Source organism: Podarcis raffonei, chromosome 1, assembly GCF_027172205.1.
Source record: "Podarcis raffonei isolate rPodRaf1 chromosome 1, rPodRaf1.pri, whole genome shotgun sequence".
Classification (NCBI taxonomy): domain Eukaryota; kingdom Metazoa; phylum Chordata; class Lepidosauria; order Squamata; family Lacertidae; genus Podarcis; species Podarcis raffonei.
Genome location: NC_070602.1, coordinates 71,649,697 through 71,664,874, shown reverse-complemented (window position 1 = coordinate 71,664,874; position 15,178 = coordinate 71,649,697). Strand labels below are relative to the sequence as shown.

The 15,178-nt window shown below is 42.2% G+C and overlaps 1 protein-coding gene across 2 annotated transcripts in view; it reads right to left on the bottom strand.

The window, feature by feature from the left end:
- NUCB2 (nucleobindin 2) overlaps positions 1–2,158 on the bottom strand; it is a 30,325-nt gene extending 28,167 nt beyond the window's left edge. The window contains exon 1 of one of the 2 annotated variants that reach the window (XM_053392719.1): positions 1,762–2,158. In XM_053392719.1, the coding sequence (XP_053248694.1) occupies positions 1,762–1,782 (21 nt within the window). In that variant the 5' untranslated portion in view covers positions 1,783–2,158. The remainder of the gene's footprint in view (positions 1–1,761) is intronic. The other variant, XM_053392709.1, reaches the window with a different exon arrangement.
- Positions 2,159–15,178: the final 13,020 nt, after the last annotated feature.

Here is a 15,178-nt window from a genome sequence, read left to right as displayed (position 1 = left end):
ACTCCCACCCATGTGAAATGAATTACTTTGCTAAATTCAGTGATGGCCCAATTCCCAAATAAGGCTGTTGACAATACTGTACTTAATATAAAAACCGTTCTTCATTTTCAAATAAATCTCTTATTAAATTCATATAGTGTGATTATGCTGAAATAATTGTCACAGTATAAATGCCACAATCACTGAAGCCCTCTTTTAATCTTCTGAGAAGCCAGGGGGGACCACAGGTACTGGCAGTGACATGAGAAACTAGTGTCAGAGGTAGGTACTATTTGTCATCTGCCCAGGCCCACACCCTTCCAGCAGGCCACGATCAATTCCCAACATCTCCTGGCTCTGGTGCTGCTGCTCCTTCCTGCTGTCACTACCTGCCCACCTGTCTTATCTGAGTATTCAAGCAGTAGCAAAAGTAACAAGAAAGAACAACTCTCTCCCTTTGGGCAGATATGCAGACTGAGACCAGAAGGAGAAAGCAAGTTAATGGTTAGTTGGGACAACAGTGAGGAGGTAGGCACACTCAGGAATGGCACCCATTGAGGATATCTTGCACAAGAGACCTAGCCAGGACTAATTATATCCATCTTATCTGAAAACATGAAGCCCTGAACTGCATTAAAACCAGTTCAGCCAAGGTTTTCTTGTGAATGTAAAAGAAAGCTTGCTTCCATGCACACTTTTTTTCTCTTTTTACACATAACAAGGGCTATGATGAATCAACAGGTCACTGCTTTCATTCATTGCTAGAACCATTTTATTTCACAGTGTTTTTAAAGAACTAAATAATCATTGTTCTGATAGCACAATAAAACAAAGTGGCAATAGTCTACCATTTAAAGGAAACAACCCACGTGCCTACATCAAGGAGCTGACTCTGCTTACCCACAGATTAACTTAGTGTGTGTGGGGGGAATTAACTTGGATGTAGCTGACATATTAAGGACACCTTGCATAAAAAATAAAATACAAGGAACTGAAACATACAAACATACAGCGTAAGACAGGCTTAAATATGCAATAATTGGGGAGCTTACTCATAGATTGTGGTCCTACCATGCCCATCTCAAGAAGTAACACAGAAAGCACTTGATTATACTTCAAATACTTTTGTACCCCAACAAGAAAGCAGTTACTGTATGTGTGTGTGTGTGTGTGTGTGTGTGTGTATTACTTTTTGCTGCATTGTATATTTGAGGACAAGAGTTGCTCACATAATGCCTTTATCACTCCATCCCATTGATGAATTAAGAAGAGTAAAACTGGGCATACTTCTGGCTTTTTAAAAGCCCACTTCTTTTTCCCTAGGTGAACTGATGTCATCACAAGGTCACAGGCGTTAATTCTGCCGTTCAAAAGGGAACTTTGACTACATGTGCTAGCTAGCATGAGTATCCCAGGTGCAGCTAACCCCTTGGACCAGCTCTTCTCCATCAATTTAACCGACACTACACTTCTCCTACCTTGGGCAAGCACACTTTCTCAGAATGTGGCAAGCTCTGCAGTGCCAACAATAGCCATGGCTCACCACCACCCAATTTGACAGCCCCTTAGTTGAAAAGCAAATAAACCCATCAGACTCCCACTTCCCACCCTGTCCACGGCTTAAAATGTGCTGCCAGAATAACCTGTTGGGCAAAGAAGAAACTTAAGAGTGACACCTGTCCACTCAGCTCATTACCCAGGGAGGGGTCCAAGCAAGTGCACCATCCCAGCGGGCAGCCAGCTCGCCCCTTCTGGTCCAGCTTTGGAGGAAACCTGACTTACCTTTATCTCGCTGTGATTCATAGCTATGGAGACGGAGAGATCCTGAGCGTCTTCCAGCTGATGTGGCTTCTCCCTATTGTGTACTCGCGTGCTAGGAGAGAGAGGCAGCCTACAGAGCCCCCAGCAACAGCAGCCCAGTTGCCAGGCACCTGGTGGCTTCTTTTCCGCCCGCCTTCCTTCCTTCCTCCCTTCCCCTTCCCTGCCTGCCTTCCTTCCTTCCTCTCAGCCTCTCTCTTCGCCGATACACCCCCTTGAAGCAGATCTGTAGCGAAACCTAGTTCCCCCGTTCCCATAGTAATAGGCACCACCTCTCGGAGCACGCGGATTGGCGGAGCCTGTCCCCCTTCTGGGCATCGCGTAGGGCCACGATTGGGCGACGGCGAAGCAGCCGGGTTCGGTTGCGCAGGCGGCGAAACAGGCCTGGGGAGGTGCGTTGCGCTGGGGGAAGGTACGTGGCGGTAGCGGCGGTGGGCGGTGCTAGTTTGATTTCCCCGCCCTCCCGCTCAGTGACGCGCCGCGTTGAGGAAGAATAAAGCCGGGAGGGGGCGGTGAGTTGATACAGAGGAAGCTGCCAGTGGCCAAGAAGCCTTGGAAGAAGAGGAAGGGGGAGCCCGAGAGTTATTCATTTTGAATCAGTCATTGTCCCTTGGTCCCAGTATCTGGAATTTCCCGGAGAAGGAGGATCCCCAGGCGCCAGTAAATTCAAATCCCTCCAGGAAGGCAGAGCCCTCCAGTACAGACGTCCCTTTGCAGATATATGGGACCCCATGATCAGAGCTGTCCTAGAAGAATAAAGTTTTATTTTATTTATTTAATTTGCCAGCCGCTTTATTTTTCCCAGAGCAACCTAAAGCTACTAACAAGCAAACAAATAAGAATATAAAGCCCACATAGCTACATTAAAACATAAAAATTTATGTTGTGAACAGCCCTGTGATGTGATCTTTGGATGAAAGGTGGTACAAAAGGGCGGCATGGGGTGTGTTGAGTTTATGTGCGCTCTGCTGATGTACGTGGGGAACAGAACCCCCATGCAAAATGGTCTCCACCTGTATGCAAGCACATCTCTGTGTCTTTAAAACAAGTAAAGCAAAGAGGTCAATGGAATAGCATTCTGTTGCTTTGGGTAAAGGGACCCCTGACCATTAGTTCCAGTCATGGCCGACTCTGGGGTTGTGGCGCTCATCTTGCTTTATTGGCTGAGGGAGCCGGCGTACAGCTTCCGGGTCATGTGGCCAGCATGACTAAGCCGCTTCTGGCGAAGCAGAGCAGCACACAGAAACGCCGTTTACCTTCCCACCGGAGCGGTACCTATTTCTCTACTTGCACTTTGATGTGCTTTCGAACTGCTAGGTTGGCAGGAGCAGGGACCGAGCAACGGGAGCTTACTCCGCCGCAGGGATTCGAACCGCCAACCTTCTGATCGGCAAGTCCTAGGCTCTGTGGTTTAACCCACAGTGCCACCCGCATCCGAAAGGTGGTATACAAACTGAATAAATAACAATAGTAACAATAATAACAGAACCAAGAGGAAAGTGAAATAAGAGAAGTTATGGTAAAAGAGTAAATGGCTTTGCAAATTTATGTGTGTCTGCTTCTGCACTTCTGATACTGAAACGGAATGGCAGAAACATTGGTTCAACCACTTTAATAGGCCTTTCATCCTTCAACTACTTGATCTTTGGGCCTTTGGGAGGGCAGGAGGAGGAAATCAGAACCCTTTGGGTTACACTTAACACTGATGCAGAGCCAATGCAGTGGTGCGGTAGATCTTGTGGTATTTGGGATGATGTGGCTATAATGATAAAATCTGTGAATTACACTTTTGAATTGTTTTTTAGCTGCCTCTGATGAAACGTATGGCATATTCCAAACACCCAAAACTTGATTTTGGGATAAAAAGATTTGAAACTCCTCACTACCAAGGAAATGTAATAAATGAATACTGCATGACACTTATGTCTCATCTCAAATGTAACTGATCTGTAGAGAAGACTTTACAACCTGAAAAAGAGACAATGCATGTACTTTTATAAACCAATAAAATCTTTCATAAAAATTATTTTTAAAAAAATAATAATTTGAGACATCTAGAGAGAATTTGTAAAAGCTCAGATCATATCAACTCAAAACAACCTTAAACCCTATGTAATTGATCAAGTGCTGGAGGGGGACTTTCATTTTCTGACTTTTAGTTAAACTATAGGAAGTGTTTATGTTTTACTTTGGAATCAAGGTTATTTATATATGTATCTTCACATGTTCTTGTCATATTTGGGTTTTCTTTCTCATAAATCAACATTATAGAATGTGAATTATCAAGCTTAGTGTCTTTGTAATTTTTCTTTTCTTCTTTTCATTCATTAAGGGAATGTTTATAATACTTTTAAAGTTTTCTAACATGAACTAACATCTACTCATACCAGAGTGGTTCTCCAAGATCTTATGCAGAGGAATTCCAGTTTGGCTTCCTGAAAGTCATAGAACTATAGAATCATAGAGCTGTAGAGTGGGAAGAGACCACCAGAGTCATCTAGTCCTGCCCCCAGCAATGCAGGAGTCTTTTTGCCCAATGTGGGGCTCGAACCCGCAACCCTGAGATTAAGAGTCTCATGCTGCACTGATGGAGCCATCAACCCCAATGCAGGATTTACTTTTGGGTAGACACGCACTTGAGTCAGGTCAGAAGTCTATCTAGCTGTGGGACAAATCAAGCAAGGCAAGATAGCAGTAGTATAGCTTAGATGGGGGGGGGGGAATTATTAACTGTACAGAATCCTTGCCCCTACTGGATATAGTAGCTCATGAAACACAGAAGCTTGTGCATCTGGTAAAATAAGGCCATTAAGTGGGGGTTTTAAAGTGCACCACCTTGCAAGTCAAAATAGTTTTAAATTAAAGGTTGTAAACAAATGTGCTGTATATAAACATTTTTTTCTGTATGGTCAGACCTAAACACAAGTCTTCCAATTGATATGAATGCAGTGAAAAGGGGCTTCAGGAGGGGATCACTGGTGTATTAGGGGAGTTATGCTGGCGTATCCATAGACACATAGAATTGTAGAGTTGGAAGGGACCATCTGTTGTGTTGTGGGGCTTATGCCAAATCCTATAGTCTCTCAGCTGGCAGATCTTCAATAGGCCTGAATATAAAACCATGTAGTGCTGCTGCATCTTAAACTTTGAAGAAATGTGTTTATTGCTGTCGGCCACATTGTTCCACAGTAAATGCTACCCACACACAAAATAAGCAAAGTGCTTTCACTACAGTTGGGATGATTATTTATACTGAAAAGAGGGAAACACACATTGCCGGTAATCCTCACAAAACAACTGTTCCATTTCTTAGCAGACAGCTGCAGCAAAACATGATCTATTTCCCAGCGAGAGCAAAAAAATCTGCAGACTGCCAAGTGTTTTCCTTTTCTCGAAAAAGGAGGAAATAGCACTTGGCAAAAACATACCACATACCTGTTGCTAAGAAATCTAGTTTCTTCCTGAAAATGATGCTTAATTTAGAATGCTTTCAGTGCCATGCATCAACTGTCATTTCCATGTCTATCAATTCTTGGGGTATATATCCTGGAAAATGTATGTGGTTCTTCAAACCAATGTTCATTCAAAGTTTTAGTTCAAATTAACAAACCTTCATTGCATTTAAATTCCTCTGCTAGTCTCATTAAGGCTTGTTTCCATATGTTTTGGCAACAGAGTAGTTGCTGTCCAAAATCCCTTCCTCGTAACTCAAGAGAAGTGTAGTACTGGTGTATAATCCTCCTCCCTGCCTGTGTGCATAGCTTCACTTCTAAAAAACAAGATGCTACGGCCCATGTCTGTCAATAAATACCACTTGTGGTGACGGTTCAGAATTTAAATACCTTCCCTTATTTGGGACATGTGTCAACCCTTACTTAAAAACTCATAATTCTGCGCATGACCAAATGCAACATGGGGCTGTTGAAGCAGCAGAAGAAGGCCTGAGACTACTGTGCAAACTCTTGACTGATTGCAGACCAGTCTGCAATGTACAAAAGCACACTAAAAAAAGACCCATGTGTGTTTCAATGGCTATGTGTATGCACAATCTGTATAACAAGGCATGAACAGGACTCTTGTTAGTTGCAATAACAAAAAGTGAATCTGTGGCAGGAAACAATAGGAAGCTCAGTCCCCTTACCGCTCACACAGAGGAAATCTGGCCTTCAAGTTTTTATAAGGGTGAGGTCTTGGCACATTACTTTGGCTATAATCCTATACATCCATCTTGTAGTTCTCCTATCAGAGTAGGGCTCGGTGATGAAAGACAAGTTGAAACACTTCCTGGCATCCACAAGGCTCTCAGATCCTGCTGCAGGGTCAATCCTCCTAATACTGGGTCTTTTTTCAACAGATCTCGTCTATTCTCCTGATCCTGGTGTGTTACCATTAACAACCAGCACTGGATTTATGCACAAACTATGTAAAATACAGTTTCAAGTCTTGGGTTGTGAGGGACATCTAAACAAGCAAGCAAACAAAAAATACTGTTATATTGTTTCTGAGAGTAACACCAGACTGGTATGGGTGCAGGATAGTTCACTCAGCTGCCTGTTTTACTGGAAGAAAGCTGTATGAGAGCACTTTGTTTCCTGTTCCAATGAAATAATTCACAGAACTAGACTTGGAAGGGTTTGGCAAGTGCTCCAATCTCCTTAGCAACTTCCTGTATCTCATTCTCACACTTTGAGAGCCGTGACAGTAGGCCACATAGAGAACAAAGCTTTTATAGTCCTGATAAAACATCAAAGGAAATAAATGTGATTTTAATTCCTGAAATTCCTTCTTCATTTCCACCGAGCACCAGTAGATACAGAAGTGTCTTTATCGCAAGAAGAACTTTAAATATTGAATAAATGAGCACAGTTAAGGTCTTGACAGAGTTATTCAAGCGCCAAGCTGTAATCTTAAATGTCAGAAAGATGTACCCTCAGTTTTAAATTGTTGCTTCACTTGCCATTATTGAGGACGTATCTGAAAAGAACATTTGGTATCTGTAGCAATTAGCATGCTTAAAAATTCACAGAGAAATGCCAGTCAGATACTTAATTTTAAGAATTACATGCAGCTTTCACGTATTTTATTACACCAGTCTCTGCTGACAAAAAAAGCAATGTGGAAAAAGATTTGGATAATTCTCAACACATTAACTTCAATTATTTTTCCAATTAACCACAGAAATTGTAGAGCTATGAGAAGATGCAGAATGAAGTTGCTATTTTGCTACGATCCTGTTTGAGAGTTGGAACTTCAAAACAACAGCCTTGCTGTGTGTGACAAGGTTTTCAGGTCTGGGAAAACAGCCGAGGAGTTTTATTTGAAAGGCAATGCAAGGATATTGAAATATACTCAGAGTCGCAAAGTGATTTCATGCTCTTTATTCAGCTCATAGTGGTGAGGAGGAATGAATGAAAGTCCCCTCAAAGTATCTGCTTTATATACATTATTTACACAATGGGCTGCACGTGATTGGCTAATTCCGGACTTCTCCTGTAAGCCAATCAGGTTGTGGATTCACTTCTATCTGGAGCTGGATTGGGTGGCTCCTGCCGACCAATCATACTGCTGCAATGTTCTAGGACCAATCAGACTGCTGCATTCTGAATCCTATTGTTCTAGGACCAATCAGACTGCTGCATTTTGGATCCTATTGTTCTAGGAACAATCAGACTGCTGCAGTTTGGATCCTATTCAACTCAGTACATAACAGATATAGGGATAAACAACCAGACAACAATGGAAGTTTAAAAGCTTTATTTCTTAATCAAATGCTACACATTTAGGGTGTCCTCTCCCTTATGGAGAATTACCCTGGAAAAGGAGAAACAGAAATTAGATAGGAGGAGTTATCCTGCCTAAACAGGCTAATCCTAATCCCTGCCCTGGCACTGAGAGAGAACTGCTTTTATGTAGACATGGGATGGAGAACAAAATCCAATCCCCCGGGGATCCAGAATGCCATGAGCATTTTGTGTATAATGCGGATCAGTGGAGGGTTGATGGAGCAATTACAACTAGTCTAGACTCTAGAGAATGGCACTGGCTGGCAGCTTCTGGCAGCGTTGCCACTGAAGAATTCAGCAGGAAGGAGGATGGAGATGAAACTATAATTAGTTGACTCTGCCTGTCATTGGCTCTACCTACTGTTGGGCTCCCTTCCTTTTGCCCTAGCAGTCTCAATGGGCACCAGCCTCTGAGTGCAGAGACAACCTAAGTGGAAAACAAATCACCTTTCCCTTCCGCCTGATGAAGGGTTCCATGTACAGGAATTAAAAATAAATATCTATTTTGCTCATCTGGTTTAGTAAATTTTATTTGTAGTTTTTTTATTTGCAGTTAACCCCTTCCCCCATTATACAGACACAAACTGGTTGCCGTTTTAGAGTAACTGCAGAGAAATCTCATTGTCATTGCTCTCCACAATCAATAGTCACAACTGCAGCCTTGGTTAGACTTTGTTTGAAGCTGCACAGCAATGTGTCAATTATGTCAAGGAACAACATGATCTCACCAGCAAAATATGAAGAAGCACAGGGAGGTGGATTCTTCAGGGTTTAGATAATTGGATATAGAATGGCCAAAAATCAGTACTTTTGGGAGAACTAATGAAATAGAAAGCTGAACAACAAAATTAGTAATTGATTTCAGCGGCTAACATGGATCAATTAGGTCTAGTACCCAGGGAAAACATTTATGCACTTACTGCCTGCATAGATTAAAATGTGTGAACAAATTTTAAAATTACGCCTGGCAATGCATAGGAACCATGCAATGAGTTTTCTACATTAAAGATTGAGACTCGTGTATCTTAAACAGCTGTCCCTCCTTTTGCTCACACTGCTTGAGAAACCACTTTTGAAAATGGGAGAAGTTAAAAAGCAGATTGTTATATGGCAAGAGGGTCTTCAATCCAAAAGGAAACAAGAATTATCCCAGGTATACAGAAGCTCTTGGGCTTATATAAAAACTTATTAGGGGTCCAAGTTGTTTAGGGTTTTTGATATTAATTGAATAGCTTTATCTCGTCCATCGTGTTCTACTTTTTGGCATTCCTCTTATTACTGCTGCTTCCCCTTCCTCACTTAATAATAATATTTTTTATTATTTTTCCCCGCCCATCTGGCTGGGTTTCCCCAGCCACTCTGGGCAGCTCCCAACAGAATTAAAAGCACAGTAAAACATTAAAAACCTCCCTAAATTTCTTTTACTATATTCTTTTACTGAGTCTTTTTCTCTCTTTTTGTAGGATAATTAGTATTCTTTAGCCTGCAGATAAGTTGCAGTAAAAAAACAAGCCAAGAATAACATATATTATTCTGCTGGTTCTTTCAGAGATAACTAGGCCAGATCAATCAGTTCCAACACTTAATGTGACCAAGTAATAAAACCCAGGATGGAGCTATGCAGATAGGAATAAGCTACTGTAAATTCTTACAGTCCATCCAGGGACAAGGAACCACTCACCTGAGCATACCCCTTTACTTTCACTAGTCTTAAGTGAACAGCTGCAATTCCTTCTTGCTGTGCCACATTCCAGTGGGTGTCCTCAGGGCCCTCACAGGATTTATAAGCAACTTGGCAAAATATTCACCAAGGAGAGCAAAGCTGAGGGTGCAGCACAGTCCAAACAAACCAGGGTCAAGCGGAGGGGATAATTTCAGGTCCAAAACATGATCCAGAGGCAAAGTCAAGCAACGGTCAAAGGTCAGTATCACAGAGAGTTCAGGCAAGATACAACACAGCAAAGCATGCAAATTACACCAAGGAGCCCCAAACCTATGTTGTTTCTAGAGAACAGAAGGCCCGAGAGGGAGACCTTGTAAACTCCCTTCTTGTAGACCACACCCTAACCACAGCTGCTGGTAGTGAAGATGTTTCAGGAATTGCTTGCTTACAAGCCACGCAATGACTCGAGTCTGTGAATGCATACTGTGCTGTTGTTCTTTAGCCCAGACCCGGACCTTTTGGTGCCAGTATTCCTGAGGACTGGAAGGCGGGCCCACCTTCTCCCATGACAGCAAAAATGTTCCTCAGCAGGTGTCTCCTCCTGATGCCCTCTCAAGGAGATCCTCAGCGCTAGTTCCAGCTCCTCAAGGTCCTTGACATGTTAGGTGCCTGTGAGGGAAAGTAAGGGAGGGAAGAAAGGGAGGGGAACAGAAGCAACCGTCAGACTGAAGGAAAGGAAAAAAGGAGAAGATTCAGTCTAGGGCTACTTCAACGCCTTTGGGTCCCCTTGCTCCATGCACACACACTCTGTCCTCCTTCCTCCAGTTAAGTCTCCTGCTGAGCCAGGAAGCCCCCACCCCGCCTTTCTCTGAATGGAAAGAGACTGAGGGAGCATTGAAGGAAATTAGGAAGGGAGATTGAATATTATTATTAAACAGGAACAGAAAGGAAGGCGGGCAGGGGTGCTGCAGCACCTTTCTGTATGTTCGCTTAAAGAAGGTATATTTCCAGGGGGCTGCAGAGCAATTTTTTTAAACATAGTCCACAACAACTCATACGTACAAATAAACCCACCACCATTGACAATTTAATTATTAAAATTAAACTCCTATCCCCTTACACAAAGAAAACATAACATAAAAATAAAAGACTTCCTTTATCCTGTAAACGGCCTCCTTATTTACTTCTTGTGAGAGCATTATTTTTTTTGTAAAACAATAAAATCCTAAATAAAATATTTTAAAAAAAAGGAAGTGGTAGGCCAAATAGGTTTGGGAACCTCTGACTTAGAGTCTATAGTTCAGCAAATCCTGCCTCAAATTAGAAGGTTAATTACAACACCTCCAGAGCTAATGTCTGTACTTAGCTGAAAGAAAGCTAAGTACAGTACAGACATTACTGTACTTCCACAGTACTGTGGAAGTCCCTACCACAAGGAAATAACAGGGGCAAACAATGTGGCAATTTCCAAAGAGAGATTACATATCAATAGAAAATGTTAGTTATTCCTTAGTTATATCTTTGCCTCAGCCCATCACCATTTTGTTCTGGCTCTGTATTACTGTTTTGTAACTGGTGGGCCACAGTCATTTTTACCCCACTTGTGGACTCTAGTGTGAGTGTGAACCCACCGTGATTAGTTAATGTGCTGACTGCTTTAAAACATTACCACCACAACACAGTAATCCTTAATCAAGGTTTTGACCTACTTTCACAATCCATCACACTGATAAAATTGCAATCTCTGCAAAAAACATAAACACCGTTTCACAGTATAGTCCCACAATATACTTTTTTATGTAATGGTTGATTTTAAAACTGTAGGGCCCTATTTAACTATTATGGATCTTTTGGATTGTGATATTTTTCCAGAACAACAATTTAGATATGTTTTGATAGACCTACGTAACTCGATCCAACACACCAGAGCCTCATTTGTAAGTTAATATTGTCTCAACCATAGTGAAGGTCTTCAACAGCAATAAAAGTCAGCATACATAAGATATTCCAAAATTATGTGTGACTGCTTCTTGTGTGAACCAGACAGAGGACAGGAGGTGGACATTAATCCTATCAAGCTTTTCCATTTCCTCTCCCGCCCTCCCCTCCCAGTCCCAGCAGCTAACCAATAATGAAGAAGAGAAAAAAAGGTATTGAATATGTCTTTCTTCCTGACCTACAGAGTTCCATGGCAAGAGGCACTGAGATATAGGTGGTACGTTGCAGTTATCACAACATACGGAATATGGGAAGGAAGGAAACTATATGGATAAGTGTAGAGACAAAGGTGGAGTTATATAGTAACCCTGGGTAATATTCCTATTAATAGCTCATTTTGCCTTTATTTATAAATGGAGCAATTATTGAGTGTTCTAAATAATTTCTTTAGGATATGTTGTTACCTTTGAGATCAGCTTTTTAATATTTTAAAATGGAAAAGTAGCATAAAATGTTTTAAATAGATAAGGGAGGAAAAGGAACTACTCAGTACTAATGTTTCCATATGCTGTTTATGAAAAGGATTAAAGAGGGTTCCTTATTTCCAACATTGTCAGCATCTGCATACTGCTTAGTTAAGCTTAATTGTGGTTTAAAGGTGAATACAGTGTGCTGGTGCACAGGCTGAAAAATCACAGCTGCTTTGCTCTTCCCATCCTCCTGCTGCTCTTGTGGTGGCAGGGAGCTAAGCCACGGTTTGGCTTAGCATTGTGTCCAAATGCAGGCTCATGGTTTGTTTTCCCCCAGCAAACAAAGAATGTGCCCAGCTTCAACATAACACTGACTAAACCAAGCCACATTTTAGGTCCCAGCAGCACACAAGTAGCAGGGGTCGGGTAGGAACGGAGTGGTTGCAATTTTCAGTAGTATATGCTGCATGTTGACCTTTAAACCATAGTTATCAATACCGTAGTTTAAAGTGATTTGTGAACCAGGCTATAGGGTTGTACAGTATGTCAAATATTATTTCCTCAAATGCAACATTTGTCATAATTCAGTAGTTTTATGGAAAATAGAAAATATTCTGAGTCAATTCCATACAAATGTAAGATATTATCTCAGGGTATGGTGGCGCTGTGGGTTAAACTACAGAGCCTAGGACTTGCCGATCAGAAGGTCGGCGGTTCGAATCCCCGCGACGGGGTGAGCTCTCATTGCTTGGTCCCAGCTCCTGCCCACCTAGCAGTTCGAAAGCACGTCAAAGTGCAAGTAGATAAATAGGTACTGCTCCGGCGGGAAGGTAAATGGCATTTCCACACACTGCTCTGGTTCGTCAAAAGTGGCTTAGTCGTGCTGGCCACATGACCCGGAAGCTGTACGGGAAGGTAAACGGCGTTTCTGTGTGCTACTCTGCTTCGCCAGAAGTGGCTTAGTCATGCTGGCCACATGACCCGGAAGCTGTACGCTGGCTCCCTCGGCCAATAAAGTGAGATGAGCGCCACAAACCCAGAGTCGGTCACGACTGGACCTAATGGTCAGGGGTCCCTTTACCTTTACCTTTATGGTCTGATTGCATGAGGCCACCACTTTGCTGAAGCTAAGCAGATGAGTGCCTGGATGGATGACTGCCTGGGAACCACATGTACTGTATTTTTCGTCCCATAGGGCGCACCGGCCCATAGGACGCACCTAGGTTTTTGGGGGGGAAATAAAGAAAAAAAATTATTTTCCCCCCAGGTGCGGGGCTGGGGCGGGGGAAGCCCAAGTGTCCCCCGACCCCAGCCCCCAGAACAGGCTGCTATCCGCAAGCTGTGGGAGAGCTGCGCAACTTTGCGCAGCTCTCCCACAGCTAGCGGAGAGCTGCGCGAAGCCCGAAGCCTGGGGCGTGCTGAGTGCAGCACGCCCCAAGCTTCTGGGTGCAGGCAAGCTCTCCGCTAGCCGTGGGAGAGCTACGCAAAGTCGCGCAGCTCTCCCACGGCTAGCGGATAGCTTCCTGAAGCCTGGAGAGCGAGAGGGGTCGGTGCGCACCGACCCCCCTCGCTCTCCAGGCTTCAGCGAAAGCCTGCATTCGCCCCATAGGACGCACACACATTTCCCCTTCATTTTTGGAGGGGAAAAAGTGCGTCATATAGGGCAAAAAATACGGTCCTCTTCTTTGAGTTCCACAAAGGAGGGAAGAAAGGAGGGAGGCATACACATGTACAGTAAAAGTATGAAATTACCTTTCCCTCTGTCCTCCTGTATCCTTGGACTAATCAGAGGTAAATTTAGCCCAGTTTTTAATATCAGGATTCCACGCTGAAAAACTCCCTAAATAAAACTCTGGGCTTATTTCAAGTGTTATTACTCTGCGGAGAATTGTGCATATCTCAGACACATTGTCTGCAAATATTGTGACATGTCAGGATGTTCCAACTTCAGTCACTTTCTAAGAAGTGATGCAATTACAAGGTATTCAAGAGATTTTAAATAGCCTTATGGTCTTACTGGCATTTTAAATATTCAAGCAGCACAATCCTATGCATGTTTATTTGGATGTGTGTTTCACTGTGTTCAGTGGAACAAAAGTCTAAGTCTGATTTAATATATCTAACAAAAAAAAAGTAAAGAAAGAGACGATTATGAGGGAAGCAGGACTGAGCGGCATACAAACTACTGTGTACTTTGTCCATTTCTCATATAGCTGGGCAACTCCTAGCTTATATAGGTGTAATTTTAACAATATTAGTTTAAATTTAGCAAAAGCAGTTAAAGTATTTTTTTCATTAAATTGCACCTTCACTAGGAATTAAATGTTTTTGGTTTTGAGTTTTGTCATAATACATTACAGGAAAAAAAGACTGAACCTCAGCCTTTAACATCTTTATATACTGTCAAAATTGTATAACCAAATTCAATGACAATACTTTTATTTCTCCTTCTTTATTTCTAATATTTTTTTCACCAGTAATTTTTGAACGATTGTTTCCATTGATATTAAACATGCATTATGTAATAGCTGTTTGCCTAGTCTAACCTGAAAATATACTGCCTAATTCTATTTTTCAGACCTAGTCTGCTCTTTCAATTGATATTACTTCATATGTCTTGTTTTAGTTTATTTTCCCTTGGGTACGTTCAGTCTTTTCCCTGTAGCACATGATAAAGTTCAATGTTCCTGTATTTGCATACCAGCTCACATTTTTTATGCAAGTTTCCAGTAATTCAAAACATTCTTACTTAAGATCTAATGGCAGGAACAGGAAATGATTGTTTACTCTCCCTCTCTTCTTTGAATCTATTTACTATCACTATAAACCTGCGCTCAGTAGAAGCTAACTTGTGAATGAATCATTTAACCAGTGCCAACTAAACAATTACTTTTGGGTCGTTTTTAGAAATATGTGTGTTGGTTTAGAAGCAGAATTATTGTTCCAAGTCCAACAATCACATTTGTACAGGCAGTGTCCTAATATTCACTCTAGTGATATACTGTGTTTAAAATAGATCATTCCTCCCCCTGGAATATAAGCTTATCGTCAAGGAGTAAAGTAAATGACCATCATGTTGTCCTTACTGCTGTAAAATGCAGACACTGGTGACATCTCCAACCTAGTCCTGACGTGCTGATCATAGATGCTGCCATAAACAGCACGTCCTCAGGAACAAAAGTCACGTTGTCTGGGACGAAGCATGAAATCCAACCCCTTTCGGTCACCCCACTGTTGTTTGCCTCCACCCATTATAGGAGACAGCCAGTGAGTTGAGAAGTGGGAGGGTTTTGATTTTCGTAGAAAACAACTAGTGTTGAGACTGTGCCTTCTAAGTTCTCATGCCAGTTGCCACTCCAGGCCACATTTTGAAGCTCTAGTTCGAAGAGTTAGTTATACCAATAATAGTTCTACTATTTTGGGGTTGAGGAATTTTGCTATCTGGCAAGAGATTAGTGGAAAGCTAATTAGTCATGCAGCTGTGAAAAGTGCACTGTGAGAAACAGATGACACCCCCTAAAAAGTAT